This window comes from Carcharhinus amblyrhynchos, chromosome 8 (assembly GCF_965287045.1).
Source record: "Carcharhinus amblyrhynchos chromosome 8, sCarAmb.v2.hapA, whole genome shotgun sequence".
Lineage (NCBI taxonomy): Eukaryota > Metazoa > Chordata > Chondrichthyes > Carcharhiniformes > Carcharhinidae > Carcharhinus > Carcharhinus amblyrhynchos.
Window position 1 is genome coordinate 93,063,362 of NC_137331.1, and position 15,114 is coordinate 93,078,475.

The 15,114-nt window shown below is 42.1% G+C and overlaps 1 protein-coding gene across 1 annotated transcript in view; it reads left to right on the forward strand.

Moving 5' to 3' along the window:
• ccdc12 (coiled-coil domain containing 12) overlaps positions 1-15,114 on the forward strand; it is a 62,345-nt gene that overhangs the window by 33,733 nt on the left and 13,498 nt on the right. The window contains exon 2 of the mRNA XM_080194500.1: positions 9,121-9,203. Coding sequence (XP_080050626.1) covers positions 9,121-9,203 — 83 coding nt within the window. The remainder of the gene's footprint in view (positions 1-9,120; positions 9,204-15,114) is intronic.

Genomic DNA, 15,114 nt, shown 5'->3' on the forward strand with positions numbered 1-15,114 from the left:
TATAGGAATAGGGATGTTTTACTGCAGTTGTACAGAGCACTGTTGAGGCCACAGTTGAAGTATTTGTGTGCAGTTTTGGTGTCCCTATCTGAGGAGGAATGTCCTTGCTATAGATTTTGATTTGATTTATTATTGTCACATGTATTGGTATACAGTGAAAAGTATTGTTTCTTGTGTGCTGTACAGACAAAGCATACCATACATAGAGAAGGAAAGGGGAGAGAGCAGTATATAGTGTTACAGTTATAGATCAAACCAAATCAGGGTAAATTCAGGAAAAATGCTCCGGATGGTGGAGGACTCAAGAACTAGGGGTCATGGTTTGAGGATAAGGAATAAACCATTTAGGACTGAGATGAAAAGAAATTTCTTCATCCAGAGAATGGTGAATCTGTAGAATTCACTACCACAGGAAGTAGTTGAGGGCAAAACATTGTGTGATTTCAAGAAATTAGATATAATTAAATATAACTCTTGGGGCTAAAGAGATTAAGGGATATGGGGGGAAGGCAGGATCAGGATGTTGAGTTTGATGATCAGCCATTATCAAAATGAATGGTGGACAGGCTCAAAGGACTGAATGGCCTATTCCTGCTTCTGTGTCCTTTGTATGTTTCTAATGCATTTACATCTTTCCTTGAATAAAGAGACCAGTATTTTACCACAAAGATCCAGATGTGGTTTCGCCAATGCTCTGTACAAATTAGTATGACCTCCCTTCTGTAATGAATTTTCCTACAATAAATTATAATTATTAGCTTTCCTAATTACCTGCTGTACCTGTATACTAGCCTTTTGTGATGCATGCACTAGGACATCCAGATCCCTATGCACTTCAGAGATCTGCAGTCGCTCACCAGTTAGAATATAAGCTTCTTTTTACTCTTCCTGCCAAAATGGACAATTTCACATTTGCCCACGTTATGCTGCATTTGCCAGTTTTTTTTGCCCATGCAGTTAACCTGTCGGTGTCCCTTTGTGCTTTCTTACGTCCTCTTCACAATTTGCTTTCCTACCTATCTTTGTGTTATTCTCCTTTGGTGGTGTTCAACATGAAGGAGTTTTGATTCATCTGCTGAGAGGAGACAGAGGGAATCAGCTGATTTCCTTGCCCAGGTTTAACCTGATGCCATGAGACCTCATCCAGTATCAATGTTGAGAATTCTCAGGATCTGCTGTGGTGGGCTTGACCAGGTCTGACTGTTGTTCCCAAGGCTGATGCTGGATAAGTCTGACTGTGTTGAGGTGTTGCTTGACTGGTCCATGGGACAACTCTCCCAATTTAGGCAAAGTTCCTAGATGTTTGTGAGGAACAGTTTGAAGGGTTGACAGGGCCGGGTGTGTCTTCATTTCCAGTGCTGAGGTCAGCGCTTGGTGGTCTGTCCTGTTTTATTCTTGTATTATATACTGCTAGTGGTCAGGCCCTTATTTTGTACTGAAAACAGTCCTCTAAGTGATTTCCTGTAATGTTCTGCAGGTTGAACTGTTCCAGAATTAATCTTGTAAATGTACAATTTATACTTCACATGTTGCCAGGAATGTAGCCGTTTCCTATCATTGTCTTCGATCTAAGCTGTTTACTTTAACTGGTCCCTCCCGAAAACATTTTCCAGATTGCTTGATTAAAAAAACATTCACTTTTAGTGATGTCTCAGTGTGTGTCAGCTTGGCTCAGAATAGTGTTGGTCAAAGTTGCATTCCAGGACTTGAGCACATCCTCCAGGATAATGATGTCAATGCAGTATTCGGGATTGAGACATTAGACCATCTACTTGTTTTTTGCATTAAAGATCCCAAGACATTATTTAAGAAAGAAAATAAAGACTTTGCACTTATGGGGAGTGCAACTTATGGATGACTCAAACTGGGTGATAGCCACTGAGTACCTTTTTAAAATGTTATGACTGTTGTAATGTTAGGAAATAATGCTGAAGACCAGAGAGCTTGTTTGGATCTTGGCCAATACTCATTTCCTTAACTTACAGCCAAAAAAAATCAGTTAACTGATTATGTGCTCCATTACTGTTTATGGGGCCTTGGGCAGCACGTTGGCACAGTGATTAACACTGCTGCCTCACAGTGTCAAGGATCTGGGTTCAATTCTGGCCTTGGGCCACTGTTTATGTGGAGTTTTCACATTCTCCCCATGTCTGTATGGGTTTCCTCCAGGTGCCCTGGTTTCCTCCATGTGTGGGTTAGGTTGATTGGCCATGCTAAGTTGACCCTAGTGTCAGGGGGATTGGCAGGGTAAATATGTTGGGTTGTGGGAATAGGGCATGTTTGGGATTGTGGTCAGTGCAGACTTGATGGGCTGAATGGCCTTGTTCTGCACTGTAGGGATTCTGTGAATTCTAAATGCAAAACAGCTGCCATAATATTTACTGCATTTCAGATTAATTCATTTTAGGTTAAGCATGATGCAATATATCTAGGATGGAAGTTACTATAGCGCTAGAAGTCTTCATTTGTTCCTATACTGTGACAGTGAAAAGTGCTGTATAAGTCCAAATTATTGTTAATTTTCTATGTCATATCTGTGTAGCCTACTACATTGTAGTACCTACTGCCACCCTGGCTGAAATCAGTGAAGTGTGCAGCAGTTGAACTAGTGGCTTATTTTTAGAGTAATTCTGATCACTGCATACTTCATTTTTGGGTTTTATTAGTTGCTACATCAACATTGTGTCTACAAGATTGGGACAGGTGTTAGGTAATTTGTTATGAGTGATTGGCTCATCCCCTGACCTCTCAGAGCCTCTATCATGCATAGAGCTTCAGTCAGGAATATCATGCATGCATGGATATATCCGAAACAACAATCATTCAAGACAGAGGAGTAGTTGATTCTACCATTGAAGCTAACATCCACCTGTTTCACCGTTGATACATGAAGTAGAGATGTCGGCGTTGGACTGGGGTGGGCACAGTAAGAAGTCTCACAACACCAGGTTAAAGTCCAACAGGTTTATTTGGAATCAGGAGCTTTCGGAACACTGTCCCTTTCTCCTGTGACCACTGTTACCAAGAAAGCTGAGCATCAAGGTTGTGAGCTACAAGTTAGGTCAGGTAGCCGTGGTGTTGATGTAGCTGGCCCAGGTATGCTCTCATTAATGTTGAAATCCACTTCTTGATGATGAAGAGATGGAGATGGTATTTGTGCAGAAACTTAATGTGCCAGTTGCCAGCTCAGTGTTCTGCAGTTTGGCATTGGTTGATTCGTTATTAGAGAGGGTGTGAATGGAGCTGAGCAGTCCAAGCAGTATTGAGCAGCCTCAATCTTGACAGGGAGGGAGGTCATTGATAAAGCACTTGAAAAGGTTGGACTGAATGTGCTTCCCTGCATTGATGTCCTGGAGCTTTGAAGACTAGTCTCTGACATCTGCAGCTATCTTCCAATATGGCCCTGGAGGATCTCCCTTTTCATCTCCAAAGACCTTTCTTTTGTCAGAGATTCTTGGTACCAAACTCTGTTGAATGTTGGCTTAATACTGAGGCAAATACTCTGACATCTTCTCTGGCAGCTGGCTCTTGTATCTATGTCTGGATCAAAGTTATGATGAATTTTGCAGTCACATGTTTGTGATATTTGACAGCATGATCCAAACCCATAACATCTACCACTTGATAGGCAAGAGTAAGAAATGCACAGTTGATTGCAAGTTCCTCTCCAGGCCCCAGGCCATTTTGAGTTGGAACTATATCATTGTTCCTCCATACTAACAAGGTTAAAATCCTGAAACTCCTTTCCTAACAGCACAGTGGATGTACCTACTCCACATGAACTGCAGTGGGGGCAATTGGGGATGAGCAACAAATATTGATATCAACAGTGTCACCCAAATAACATGAAAGTGTATATTTAGAAAATGCCCTGTTTCAGTTGCTGGATTTGTCTTTTGTCATTCTACACTGAGTGAGGTGATGGTGATGTGACAGGATAGAGGATCCCTCTGTCATGGAGACAAGACAATATCTTCACAAGGACTGAGCAGTGACCACTTCTAGCTGAACTATTGTGGCAGATATTCCATAATGTGGGTGAGGATGAGGTCAACCTTGTTCTTGCACCACCTGGCACAAGTCCAGACTGGCAGCTATATTCACAAAAAAAGCAGGACAAATCCAGCAAGACCAATTACCACCCATCAGTTGACTTTTGATCATCAGAGAAGCAATGGAAGGATTCATCAATACTGCTGTCAGGTGACACTTGCTTAGCAATAACTTGCTCAGCTTGATTTCTGCCATGTTCATTCAATTTCTGACCTCATTACAGTCTTGATTCAAACATGGAAAAAAGGGCTGAATTCCACAGGTGAGGTGAGAGTAACTGACATTGACGTTAAGGCAGCATTTGATCAAATGTGGCATAAAGAAGCCCCAAGAAAACTGAAATCAGTGGAAATCATGGAAATGTCCCCACTGCTTGGAGTCATATCTTGCACAGTGGAATATGGTTGTGGTCGATGGAGGTCAATCATCTCTCGTCCCAGGGCACTGCTACAGGAATTCCTCAGAGTTGTGATTTAGACTGAACCATCTTCAGTTGCTTCATCAACGATCTTCCCATGGACATTGGGAACCAAATGAGGATGTTTGCTGATGTTTCACAATGTTCAGTACCATTTGTGACTCCTCGGGTACTGATGCAGTAAGATTCATGCTTGGGCGGATAAATGAAGAGTAACATTTGAGGCACACAAGTGCCAGGCAATGACTAGCAAGAGGAAATCTAACCAAGGATCTCTGCTTGACATTCAGTGGCATTACCTTTGCTGAATCCCCCCCCCTCATCCACCCTCCACTATCAACATCCAGGGTGGGGGGGTTATCTTTGACCAGAAACTGAACTGGACCAGCCACATAAATAATGTATACAGGAGCAGGTCAGAGGCTAAGAATTCAGGAGTGAGTAATTCCCCAAAACTGTCCACACTGGGCGCAAGACAGAAGTATGAGGGAATACTTTCCACTTGCAGTAAAGTAAAAGTTTACTTGTTAGTTGCAAGTAAGGTTTAAATTAACACTGTAATGAAGTTACTGTGAAATTCCCCAAGTCGCCTCACTCCGGCGCCTGTTCAGGTCAATGCACCTAACCAGCATGTCTTTTGGACGGTGGAAGGAAACCAGAGCACCAGGAGGAAACCCACGCAGATACAGGGAGAACATGCAAACTCCACACAGACAGTAACCCAAGCCAGGAATCAAACCCGGGTCCCTGGTGCTGTGAGGCAGCAGTGCTAACCGTTGTGCCACCATGCCGCCCCTGTCTGGATGAACGCAGCTCCAATAACACTCAAGAAGTTCAACACCATCCAGCACAAAGCAGGCCACTTAATTGGGATCCCATCCACCACCTTCAGTAATTATCCCCTCCACTGCTGCTGCACAGTGGCAGCAGTGTGTACCATCTACATAACTGCGGCAACTCAGCAAAGCTCCTTTGATAGCACCTTCCAAACGCATCACTAGTACCATCTGGAAGAACAAGGACAGCAGTCGTACACCATCTTGACTTTGAACTATTTCATCATCATTGAATCAAATCCTGGAATTCCCTTCCCCGTGGGTCTACCTACACTGCATGGAATGCAGCAGTTCAAGAAAGCAGCTTATCACCACCTCTTCAAGGGTCATTAGGGGTGGATAATAAATTCTGGCCTAGCCACCCATGCTTATATCCAATGAACAAATAAATTTTTTAAAAAATCTTCAGAACTCTAGCTTGGTCACTGATGAAGCCACTCTTTGAAATTGAAATCTCTCACCCAGAATTTATTACAGGCTTTTTATTAAGTGATGTTCACCATGGAATAATACTGATTCATCAGTTGAAGGTTGGTGGGAGGACTGGGAAGGGATGTACAATGCTAATCAGCAAGCCAGCTCCTTGATCTTTTTTCCTCTGGTATTAGAATTCACAGGATCTGGAGATAAATATGAGAACTGCCAGCCATCCTTATTTGTCTGGATATTAGAGGTCAGCTACATTGTGTGGAACTGGATGCCTCATGTATGCCAGACTGAAAAGGGGAGAACGGCTGATTTTTCTGAACAAGAGCAATCAGTCTTACAGCTTTCATCGTTTTTCTGGTACCAGCCGCTAAATTACTGCATGTGTTGAGTTCAGTTTCTTAACTTGGCGTAGTGGGATTTGAACTCTGGTTTGATAGCCCAGTGCTAGAACCACCAGGTTACTCTCTCCTTTGTGATAATTGTATCATGAACATTCCTTCTATACCTCCAGTTAACTTCCTACTTTAATGAACACTAACCTCCTTCCTCTAGCTCCTCTAAAAAGCAGTGCATTGAGCCCCTAATTCCTTTTTCTTAACATTTTCATTTGAGCATTATGAAAATTCCAGTTGACCATGAAGTGAATCCTCCCTGGGAGTCTTTTCCTCATCTAAAATCCTGCGTGGGAAAAGAGTTTTTAATCACTAGCCTTGCTGGAGGCTTGTGAACCTTGTGCTGAGTTAAGTGTCTTTCAGTATTCTGCAATACTCAACTATTTGAGGTGTTGCAAATCATTGCCTCCCAACACCAGTGACAGAATTTTAATGATTGATACTTCATTCTAGCGTAGCTCATAAAATGCCTGCAGACACAACCCATATTTGAAAGGACAGTGTAATTGTTCTTTTCAATTTTTTCCACAATTTGTTGAAGTTTATTTATTACTGTCACAAATAGACTTACGTTAACAGTGCAATAAAGTTACTGTGAAAATCCCCAAGTTGCCACACTCCGGCGCCTATACATGTAGGAGAATTTAGCATGGCAAGTTCACCTAGCCAGTGCATCTTTTGGACTGTGGGAGGATACTGGAGCACCTGGAGAAAACCCACGCAGACACGGGGAGAACCCGCAAACTCCACACAGTAACCCGAGGATACAGTCAAACCCGTGTTCCTGGTGCTGTGAGGCAGCAGTGCTAACCACTGTGCCACCATAGAAATAGATTGAACAGTTCATGTAACTGCTGTCACTAGCTGACTCAGAGACTGTGCCTGTGCACTACATGTTCATCTTCAGGCCTCCTATTGCATCCCTGAAGTGTGTGGGAGCTAGGCTAAGTTAATGGCTGTGTCACATCTATTCTCATACCTGTCATGGAAAGAGGATGGAGGTTGCAAAAGAGTTTGACTCTTAAAACATCTTTCAAAATACTTAATGTGGGTGGTGAAATAATTTAATCCGTCAATGCATTTAAGTCGTTCTTGTTTTCAGTGAGTAGGGGAGACAGGTTAAAACATGCTTATGCACTTGGAAGGTTTGAACACCTGTAGGTTAATCATTGAGGTGAAGGTGGAATGGGGTGGCGCCTGTACCTGAGACTATGCATTGTCAAAGAACAAAAACAGCCTGGGAAACAGGCCCTTTGGCCCGACGAGCCCACGTCGCCATCTCAACACCACCAATCCCCTTCTCCACCCATGACCCTTGTCTAACGTTTTATGGCCATCCAGATTGAGGGAAACTGATTTAGGGACAATTGATTACTGCCAATCAGCCTAACAGAGGTGTGGGAGGAAACCGGAGCACCCGGAGAAAACCCACGCAAGCACGGGGAGAATGCGCAAACTCCCACAGACACTGGCCCAAATCCATGCGTCTGCACAGCAATCAGTGATAGTCACTGAGCTGTTGTCTTGCCCAGTATCTGGTCCAGTTTAGGCACGCACTAATGACATGAAGCACTAGGCCAATCTCGAACAACCAAGAGCAGCCCAAGTACGACCCATCGCGTGTATGTGTCTGAATGTTTATGTGATACATGCAAGAAAACTAGTCAGAATATTCAGTGGGTCATATGTATCATTGTCGTTGACTTTGCTTGGGAAAAGTTTTTTGCTGTGTTGCTCTCTGTCCTTCACCCAAAACTAAAACCTTCCAGTACAACCTTGCGTACCCTTTGAGCCAGGAAAGTATAATGTTGAATGTCTCCCATTTCACTCAGCCACTTCACTCCCTTTAGTTTAATGTGTGGTGCCTGTTCCATACAGTGCGAGGCTGAGGCCAGGGAGCGGGAGATTTAGTGCAATGCACTGGAAAGTGGGGTGCAGGCTACCAGGCCCTGGAGTGAGGGACTGATGATCAGTGAGAGAGGAATGGTGTTTTTTAGAAAGAAAGTGGAAGAGAAAAAGAGTGACGTGTATCAGGAAACAGGAGCTTGGCGAGACAAGTTTCAGCAAACAGGTGTGGGAGAGCAGACAAAGGTGATAGTGAAGCAAGAGCAATAGTAGAGTTCAGATTATGTAGTAGAACAGGATAGCTGTGTGTCGTTTGAGATTGAACTGCATTATTCACAATTTTGTAAAGTAATGCCCTTTAGATGCAGGAATAATTTTTTAACATGAATCTAAGAGTATTTATAATTGTACGGCCGTACTTTGCAATTGTGTTTACTAATACAATCCTGGTTTTGAGTATGCATTCCTGGTCTTCAACCTTTTATCCCTCTTTGGTTCTGTTCCTCTCATACTACAGCTGACTTTGGCAGGGGTACAGAACCATCAATATCTAATCCTTTATATAGCACCTCAATTCATCATTTGTCATGCAAGAACTCAGGCAACACCAATGATGCACAGCAACTTGAATCTAATGAAATGTCCCAAGGTGCTTCAGAGGAGCATTATGAAACAAAGCATGATACTAAGCTACATTGAGATTTTAAGTCAGAGTCCCAAATGTTTGGTCAAAGAAGTGATTTTAAATATCATCAAGGGGGAAGTGAGGTAGAGTTGTGAATCACAGGGTTGCTGCAGTGCAGAAGGAGGCCACTCAGCCCATCATGTCTGCACCAGCTCTACAAATGATCATGTCGCCAATATTGTTCTCCTCCTCCTCCCTTTAACCCTGGAGATTGTTTTTTTTTCAAATAATTATCAAAGGCATTTGAAGGTTCAAACACTGATCTGATCAAGGTCATACAATTCAGCAGAAGCCATGAATTAATCCTGATACCAAACAATGCATGTTTTGCCAAGATTAAATGCAAAGTCCTTTCAAAGAGCTGAATATACTGTAATCTCGTGGGACATTACAGTATTTATGAAGTTAGTATGTGATGCGAGCATTATGAACAAGTTTTCTTTCTACATCTTTGGCCCATAGAACCGAAACCAAGATGGAGGAGAGCCAGAGAATAAACAGCTCAAAGAGGATGAGGAGAAGGGTGATGAGGAGGTGAAACACAAGTGAGTTTATTGTGTTTACTGACTATCTCAATGTTACTTCCACCTTAGTTTTCCTTTTTTTTGCACTGACTTGTATGGTTTTGTAATTCCAAAGATGCAAATGAAGAATTGTGACCATTAGTCGTGTGTCTGGAGAACCTTCAGGGTGTGAAGAATTGAAATGTTATGTGTACTTCATTCTTCATCACTATTTGCTGTTATGCTTTATGGGCAACAGGGAATGTAAAACAGTTGAACTATTTTCACAAATTCCTTTATCACATGCTTATCAGTGCTTGTTTTATGATCTTCCCCAAATGGGCTGCCGAAAACTCTTTGTAGGCTTTCTGAGAAGCATTAAGGACTGTAAAATGTCCAAAATCTCAACAAGCCCTTTCTCTTCTCAGGTGAAGCCCAGTTGCCCACCTCTTCTTAGCCTGATCTCACTCCAGAAATGTGTCCAGTTGTCTCCTGAACCCATCTAGATCATTGCGTGCAGTTTTCTTCCCTGGCAATTTATTGCACAGCTTATTGAAGAATTTCCTGCACTTCCCTTCTTACTTCTGACTTAATTAACTTGCACAATCCGCTAATACTTAATCCCTTCAAAGTTCACCAAATTTCATTCTGCTCTTATTGATTCACCACATCAAGACACCTTTTACTGCATTGGAGAAGTTTCCATTTAACAATTCCATTTCCTTTCTTGAGAAAATCCCACCATTCTGTGCTACTTCAACCTGTATGTCTGTTTTTATATCCTTCCTAATCAATGAAACTTCTTGGTGTTTTGATCTTTAATCAGAAAGCTGTGTTGAAGTGGTGAGAACGCCACAGTTTTGAGATGTTGAAAAAGAGGGAGGGCTCCATGGTTGCACAGGAGTTAGCATTGCTGCCTCATAGTAGCAAGGACCTTGGTTCTATTCCGGCTTTGGTTGACTGTGTGAAGTTTGCACTTTCTCGCCATGTCTGTGTGGGTTTCCTCTGGGTGTTTTGGTTTTCTCCCACAGACCAAAGATGTGTAAATTAGGTAGATTGGCCATGGTAAATTGCCCCTTAGAGTCAAGGGGATTAGCAGGGTAAATACATAAAGTTATGGGATAGAGCCTGGGTGGGATTGTTGTCTGTAAAGGCTCGATCAGCTGATTGGCCTCCTGTACTATAGTGATTCTGGGTTCTATGAAAGAATTTAAGAAATAAGCGCAGGTGTAGGCCAACACTGCATTTTATAAGATCGTGGTTGATCTTCACATTTTCAGTCAACTGAGATGGAATATGAATTGTGCTGTGAATTTCGGTTAAAGAGGTGAGCACGGAACGCTTTCCTTAACTGTCACCCCACAATGTTGGGACTATCAGGACTGGAGAACTGAACTTGGTAGGACATTGGAGATCACTTTTGTGTGTTGATAAGAGCAATAAAGAAAGAGTGGAATTGCATTATAGTGTGCCATTCATGACCTCAGGCTGTCCCAAAATGCTTTACAGCCATTAAATTTTATGTATAAATAGCAATGAGATACAAGCCCAGATTTCTAATGTGAGTTGAGGGATAAATGTTGGCAAGTACACTGGGAAAACTTCCTTGCAATTCTTATGGTGCAGTGAGATATTTATATCTAATTGGGAGGGCAAATTAAATATTGGTATCGAAATGCAAATTGCTAATCTGCTTTGAGTTGACTAATCTTAGCTAGATCTGCACAATTAAACCCAGTGCCACCCATTCGGGCAGATGGAAATTACCCGTGGTTCCTGCTTCTAGTCATGCTTCCTGTATATCTACATGTTTATGTCCAGCAGGGATGTATAAGGCTTAGCACTAATGCTCTCCCCAACTGTCAGAGCTCACGATTCAGACAACCAATGTCCATGATGTCCGAGGACTGCTTTAATCTATGGAGTAAGAAGTCTCGCAACACCGGGTTACAGTCCAACAAGTTTATTTGATAGTAAACCCGCTAGCTTTTGGGGTTTTCCCCTTCGTCAGGTGAGTGGAGAGTTTAACCTGGACTTTAACCTGGTGTTGTTAGACTTCTTACTGTGTTTACCCCAGTCCAACGCTGGCATCTCCACATCATTTAGTCAATGAGCCATAAGGAAGCAATGGTCTTAGGGTGTTCAGAAGTGATTGTGTGTGTGTGGGGAGGGGAGGAGGGGGGGGGTGTCAGAAATTAGTACTTGCAATGATTTTAAGACAATATTCTTGTTTTACTGTTGCAGTTTTCTCTCTTCCTTTTTGAATGTAGTGACCTTTAGTACCAAGCACCCAAAATGGTCACAGCGATTTGAGAAGCCAGCTCTCATCACCTCGAGGGCAATTAAAATTACATAATAAATGTGACACACACATTCCCATGAACGTCAGAAAATCTATCTTAGGACATCTTAGTGATTGAGCCCATGATCATTCCCCACTGCCTAGTTTAGCGACTTGCTAAATTAAATTACTGAACCATTTGGATAAATCAAAGAGTTGCCTTTAAGTAGGACTGTAGCCTAAACTAAGTATGGTTCACAGAGTTTCTTAGCACTGTTGGAAAATACAGTATTAAATCACACCCTAACTTCATTTAACTTTTGAAAGCCACATTGGAAAGTTGAAACCAAAATTATTGAAAATCTGAAATAAAAGCAGAATATAATAAACATGTAATTAATCTATGGAGTAGCACTATATTGCATCCCTCTGAATCCCGTTAAGGCTTGTTGCATTTACAATTAATTAGCAATTATATTTGAAGTGTGGTGATATTTGTTGTGTAGATGTGACAAGCATTTTGGGAATGACAAGATTCCTATAACAGTGGTAAGCCTCTGTTCAGGTGGTATTTGATGGCGGATTATGAACATAGGAAATAGGAACAGAAATAGACCATTCAATCCCTCAAGCCTGCTCTGCTGCCATTCAGGAAGATCATGGCTGATCTGTTGTGTTGAATTCTACATTCCCCACCTACATCGATTATCTTTGATTCCCTTGCCTAGCAAGAATTTATCAACCTCTGCCTTAAAAAATATTCAGTAACCCCACTTTCACTGCCTTTGAGGCGGAGAGTTTCAAAGTCATGCGACCCTCAGAAAATTTCTGCTCATCTCTGTCATAGAATCTTAAAATTGCCTGCCAGTACAAAAGGATGCCATTTGGCCATCGGGCCTGACCCCTAATTTTAAAACAGTACCCACTAGTTTTGGATTCACCCACAAAAGAAAACGTCCTGTCAACGTCAATACCATCCAGGATCTTAGAAACTTCAATCAAGTTACCACTCTTAAACTATAGTGGAAACAAGCTCAGCCCTTCCAAACTATTCTCATAAGACAACCCACTAATTACAGGTAGTGATCAAGTAAACCCCCTCTGAACTGCCTCCAATGCATCTACGTCCTTCCTTAAACAAGGAGACCAGAACTGCACACAGTATTTGAGAAGCGGTCTCACCAGTGCCCTGTATAACTGAAACATAATATCCTTCCTCAATGTTTAATTCCTCTTGTAATAGAGGGTGGTATTCCATTAGCTGCCTTGATTGCACGCTGCACCTCGCCTGCATATATTTTGTGACTCAATCATGAGAACATCTAAATCGGTTTGCACCTTGACATTTTGCAATGATTCTCCATTTAAGTAGTTCTCTGCTTTTTTAATTCTTTCAGCCAAAATGAACAACTTCACACTTTCCAACATGACACTCCCATCTGCCAGATTTTTGTCCACTATGTCCTATCTATGTCCATCTGCAAACTCCATGCCTTCTTCACAATATACTTTCTTACCTACTTTAGTGTCATCTGCACATTTAGTTACATTGCTCTCGCTCCCCTCATCTGAGTCTTTGATGTAAATTGTAAAAAGATGAGGCCCCAGCACAGACCCCTGTGGGATTTGATTCATCATATCTTGCCAATCAGACAAAGACCCATATGTGGATACTCTCTATTTTCTGCCAGTCAGTTTTCATCCAGGCTAATCTGTTACCCCCTATACTTTAGCTTTTAGTTTTGCAGTAAACTTTGATGTGTCACCTTATTGAATGCTTTCTGGAAATCCAAGTACAGCGCATCTAAGTGCTCCCCTCTTTCCACAGCACATCTTACTCCTTCAAAGAACCCTAGTAAATTGGTTAAACCTGATGTCCCTTTCACACTGACTCTTTCCAATTACCTTGAGCTTGTCTTTAAGTGTTAGCTCCCACCTCTTTAAGGTTCAATTCTAACACCTACCCCATGCAAAATGTCAAGCTAATTAGCCTATAATTTCCTTTTTTGTGCTTCCCTCCCTTCTTGAATAGAGGGGTTATATTTACTACTTTACAGTCAGACAGAACCTTCGCAGAACACATTTTGGAAACTTAGCACCAACCCACCAACTATCTAATTAGCCATTACATCAGGGGTACTTTTTGCCCATTGGATAGTGCCATGGAATCCTTAATTCCTACCCCAAGCAGGCAGGCAGAACCTCAGCTTAATGACTCACCGGAAGAGTCAGTACCACTGTGCTGGCCTGTCAAATTAGATTATGTGCTGATGACTTGGGTGAGGTTTGAAACTGCAACCTCCTGACTGACTCATCATGCGTTTGTGAGCAGATAGAGAAAGACTAGGAAAGGTGTGGAATTAGTTACCAAGTAATGATAACTGAGTCTCCATCCAAAACAATAACCTGTCTTTCTCCATAAAGCAGCCTTTGGAAGGAGAGGGAGCATGTTGAAACACCACTGTTTAGAAATGTGAGGAATTCACAATGAACAGAGGTAGGTTGATGCTGATTTTTCCCATTCAAATAGTATGCTCCTTAGTGACACCTGATGGCTTGCAGCTGCTCCTTCCTAATATTTGATCATTTCTAAATTAGTGTGTTGGTTTCTCTCTGAAAGCAGGGTTAAATGTCTGTCTTGATTGAACTTCTGTTATGAAAGCAGTTGGTTTGTTCTGTCATAAGATTTTGTAAATGATCCTCAGATGGAAGAAGCATGCTTATTTAAAAAAAAGTATGCTTTTTTTGTGCCTGTCAGTTTTTCCTTGTAAGTTTTGGCCACTTCCCATTAATTTATCCAAAGACAGGAGGAACGTGCATTTATGGGACCTTGACTTTATCTCATTTGACTCATTCCTCCAGTAATGCAGTGTGTCAACATACATAATAACCTCAAATCCTAGAGTTGATTTTAAATCCATAGCCTTTTGACCTGTGGGGTATAAATGTTATCAATTGAGCCAAGCTGATAACTGTCTTTTAAAGCTCCCATAATATATTATGTGCTCTTTGCATCCCAAAATCTCTTAAGTCCAATATTGATCCTTCAACTGTCTCCATTATTGCAACATCTCTGACTTTCCTTTTCACTATTGTGTTTAATATTTTACAGCTTGCTTGATACATGCTCCCCCAGCAGCTCCTTGCCCGGCATGACTGCCCCCCCTCCCCCCAACCCCCAACGGCCCCTTGCCCGTGCAAGGGTTCAGTGCAACCCGTTGCTTGACACGACTGCCCCTGATGGTCTCTTACCTGGTGTGAGGGTCCCCGGTAGCCTCTTGCCCAACATGAGCACCTCCAATGGCCCGTAGTCCGGAACAAGCACCCCCGACAGCCACTTGCCTAGTGTGAATGCTCACAACAGAACCTTTCCTATCTTGGCTGAAGCGTCCCTGGCTCAGCCTGTGTGTCCCACTGCCTATAGCTGGTAGAAATCTTTGGCAGTATCCCTTAATACTAGTGTGCCATTTATTATTTTGGCAATTTAGCTACATCACAAAGTGGTATAAAGTTTAAAATTCTAACCTGAACCTTCAGTTTCAAACATCTTCAGTTTGTTGAATGTACAGTTGAGCTTGCCAGTTAGAGATGTGGATATAATATCTGCTGCCTTCAAGTGATAAACATTCTGAAACATATATATGTAACCTGATGCATTGTGATGATGTGGTG